This window comes from Cenococcum geophilum (genome assembly GCF_001692895.1).
Source record: "Cenococcum geophilum 1.58 unplaced genomic scaffold K441scaffold_44, whole genome shotgun sequence".
NCBI lineage: Eukaryota > Fungi > Ascomycota > Dothideomycetes > Gloniales > Gloniaceae > Cenococcum > Cenococcum geophilum.
The window spans coordinates 442,020-444,986 of NW_027137602.1; the positions used below are offsets into that span (position 1 = coordinate 442,020).

The following is a 2,967-nucleotide window of genomic DNA, read 5'->3' on the forward strand; positions in this document are numbered from 1 at the left end:
TGACGTTACTAGCCTACCACCTTAGAACCGTCCTAATTCACCGACACTGCTATGTCTCTAGCACTGGGGGCGCTTTCGCCCGAACTCATATCATTGATCGTCGCAAGCCTTGAAAGACCGCTAGCGCCGTATGCCACAATCTCGCGCTCCTTCCAGCCTGCAATCGAACATCTCACCTTCGGATCTCTCAGCATCAAATCCACCGAGATTGACACATTTGAGCGTCTCGTATCTGATCAACGTCGCGAGGCACTTTTCAGCCTTACATTTAACGTCGTCTTACCCGCTTACGACGACGACGCTCGGGATGACGTCGAGAGTCTAGCAGACGTAGCGGCCAATGATCAAGTTTTTGGGAATTCAATGAGCCGACTGTTCTCAATCTTGAAATCCTGGGAAGTTACTCCACCAAAGTCCGTAGTTGCGGATAAGTCAAGACCATTGACGCTTCATTTATACGCCTGGTCTCCAACTGATCCAGCTTACCGCGATCAGCATAAACTTTTTGAGCAGAAACTAGACGTGGTGCTAGGCATACGACCTGACATCCTCGAGAAACGCTATGAGAACTCTTTACTCTCATTCCCTGATGCACTGATTAACCTACCTTCTTTGACCAGGATTATAGCATTTTACGCCTACGGGCAGGGCAGCCGCAGGACCTTCGATGCTGGGTCGGTCGTGCGCATTGCAGCGTCGTTGCCTCGTCTGGAAATTCTTGAAATGGAGTTGAAAGATTGGCTCTATGATTCTGAGCGCAGGCAGCAACAACGCAAAGGTAAAATCCCTGTGCATTGATATCAGTCTTCACTTTTCCGGCCTAACTAGTCACAGCTCTCGCTCAAGCATTTGCGCTACTACCTACAAGCAGCTTAAAGCGCCTCAAGCTACAACTTCCGTCGATGACTCTCATGGACTATGAATGCATTTCAACGATACCTTCTATGTCCGAATCAGCCGAGCTTTCAGATGAGCTAAGCAGCGCTCTCCACAATCTATCCAATGCACCGAAGCTCGAAGGGCTTGTAGTCGGCCCCGCATACTCTGGCTCTTCAACCTTATTCTGGCGACCCGATTCACCAATAAGCGCACATCCCTGGGCTAATTTGAAGCGAATCGATGTCTCATTCGCTCCACTGGCACCAGGAGGCGTGAGGCTGTTCGAGGCTTCCGAAACCATGGGATGGCATGATGAATTCAGTGACGAAGACAGCGCAACAGACTTGATTCCATTGCCCTCGGCCTTAGAACCATACTTTGTCGCCGCTTCCAAGTCCGCCGCCCATATGCCCCAGCTTCAGCACCTTCGTGTTGCAATTTGGAAGCCCTATTCTGTTACCACCCTGAGCTGGGAAATGGAGTTCGCAGCTGCTGGTATATCAAGCCGGTTCGACGATTGGGAGACCTATGCTCTAGAAGGCTCTACACCCCACTTCCAAGAGCAGAACCTCACCAGTATAGATTGCGTCTATTGGTGCGTGCATGGTATGGATTTTCCCGAAAGAGTTTGCAGCATCTGGAAAGAGAGGGGACTCGCGTCTAACGACCTCAGGGTCGTCGAGAGGAGGCGGAGTCCTCCGCAATCGGGGCTATTCAGTGTTTCCACTACGAATGATGATCTTCTCAGAATGCAGCAGGCTCTCCTAAGCAGTTAAGAGGGAGTCTATTGTGGACGTCGGATAAAGTGAGAGTCCTACGGACCAGATACCGGTGATCTTGTTAGATTAAAGTGGAGTGGATTTTGGGGTCAAATCTACTCTATGCGCTAAAAAGCTAGTGGAGCTCTAGGACTCCAATGCAGCTCTATATTAAATATATACTATAAACAGTAAGTCTTAGCAATAGATAGGTGTTTAAATAAATAAGGCAGATTTAATAAGGTTTATTAAATAAGGTTTAAATAGCTCGGTTTAATATAAAATCTTTTTTATTTTATCTTAATTACTAAAATATCTTTAATATTCTAAAAGGCAGTATATATGTTATACTATAATTTTTATTATTTAAATCTAGATTTCAGTGCCAAGATGTTAGTCTATATAACGCCGTAGTAACTAAATGCAGCTAAATTAGTGTGAGGTGACAGGCTCCGCATCACCCAGCCACGCGGGTGACAAAAAAACCAGCACTGCAAAGTAGTCATCTTCTTTACAGCTTAATAATATAACAACCATAGGAAGATATAAAATAAGAAAAATATAGGTTTAATATTTTAAGGTACTTTAACACCTTTATCTATTTAAAAATAAAAAAACCTATGTTATTGTGGCTTAATAAATCCGTAGAGTTGATCGACTTTTGACGTTCCCCGTGATTTGTATGGTTTGCAGTGCCAGTTTTTTTGTCACCCGCGTGCCAGCCACGGCACAAACCCCAAAAGGTAAGCGAGTGATTACCTTAGCAAGCTCAGACCATAGAATCAATTAGCGGACATACGTATATCCGCAAGCGGATATCGCTAACCTTTTTTGTCAAAAAGTTAATTCTATAGTCTGAGAGACTTTTCCAAGGTTTCTTAAGCGATGCGACTTATTTTATATGTAGAGCAGTCACCTTCTTTAACGAAATTAATCTACCCTCCTATAACAGCTATTATCTTAGAAATACCGTCAAATTAATCCGCAGAAGCAGCTCTATAATTAATTAATATATCTACCCCATCAGCCCCCACAATATTAAGCAGAAAGCGCCGCCGAACGGGTAATATATTAACAATTAAATTACCCACCCCCTCTATAAATACAACATTAGTTAACCGGCGGACGCCTATCTAAACACCAACTAGAGCATCCGCTAAGTGGATATCACGCCTAGTAATAAAGGAAGAGAAGGTTAGAGTTATTTCAGAGCATTTATAGGACTGGCGATAGTCCTTTAGTAACCTTTCTTTAGCGTAGCTATAGCTTAATACTAATAAAAGAAAAGGCGTAAAAATAGATAAGGTATAAAAAAAGAAGGCCAAAAAGA

The 2,967-nt window shown here is 43.9% G+C and overlaps 1 protein-coding gene across 1 annotated transcript; it reads left to right on the forward strand.

Moving 5' to 3' along the window:
- On the forward strand, nucleotides 1-1,909 carry K441DRAFT_698859 (uncharacterized protein). The gene is made up of 2 exons (XM_067653102.1): nucleotides 1-778; nucleotides 835-1,909. Exons 1-2 carry the CDS (start codon nucleotides 52-54, stop codon nucleotides 1,653-1,655), a joined length of 1,548 nt encoding a protein of 515 aa, XP_067500324.1. The 5' UTR covers nucleotides 1-51; the 3' UTR covers nucleotides 1,656-1,909.
- Nucleotides 1,910-2,967: the final 1,058 nt, after the last annotated feature.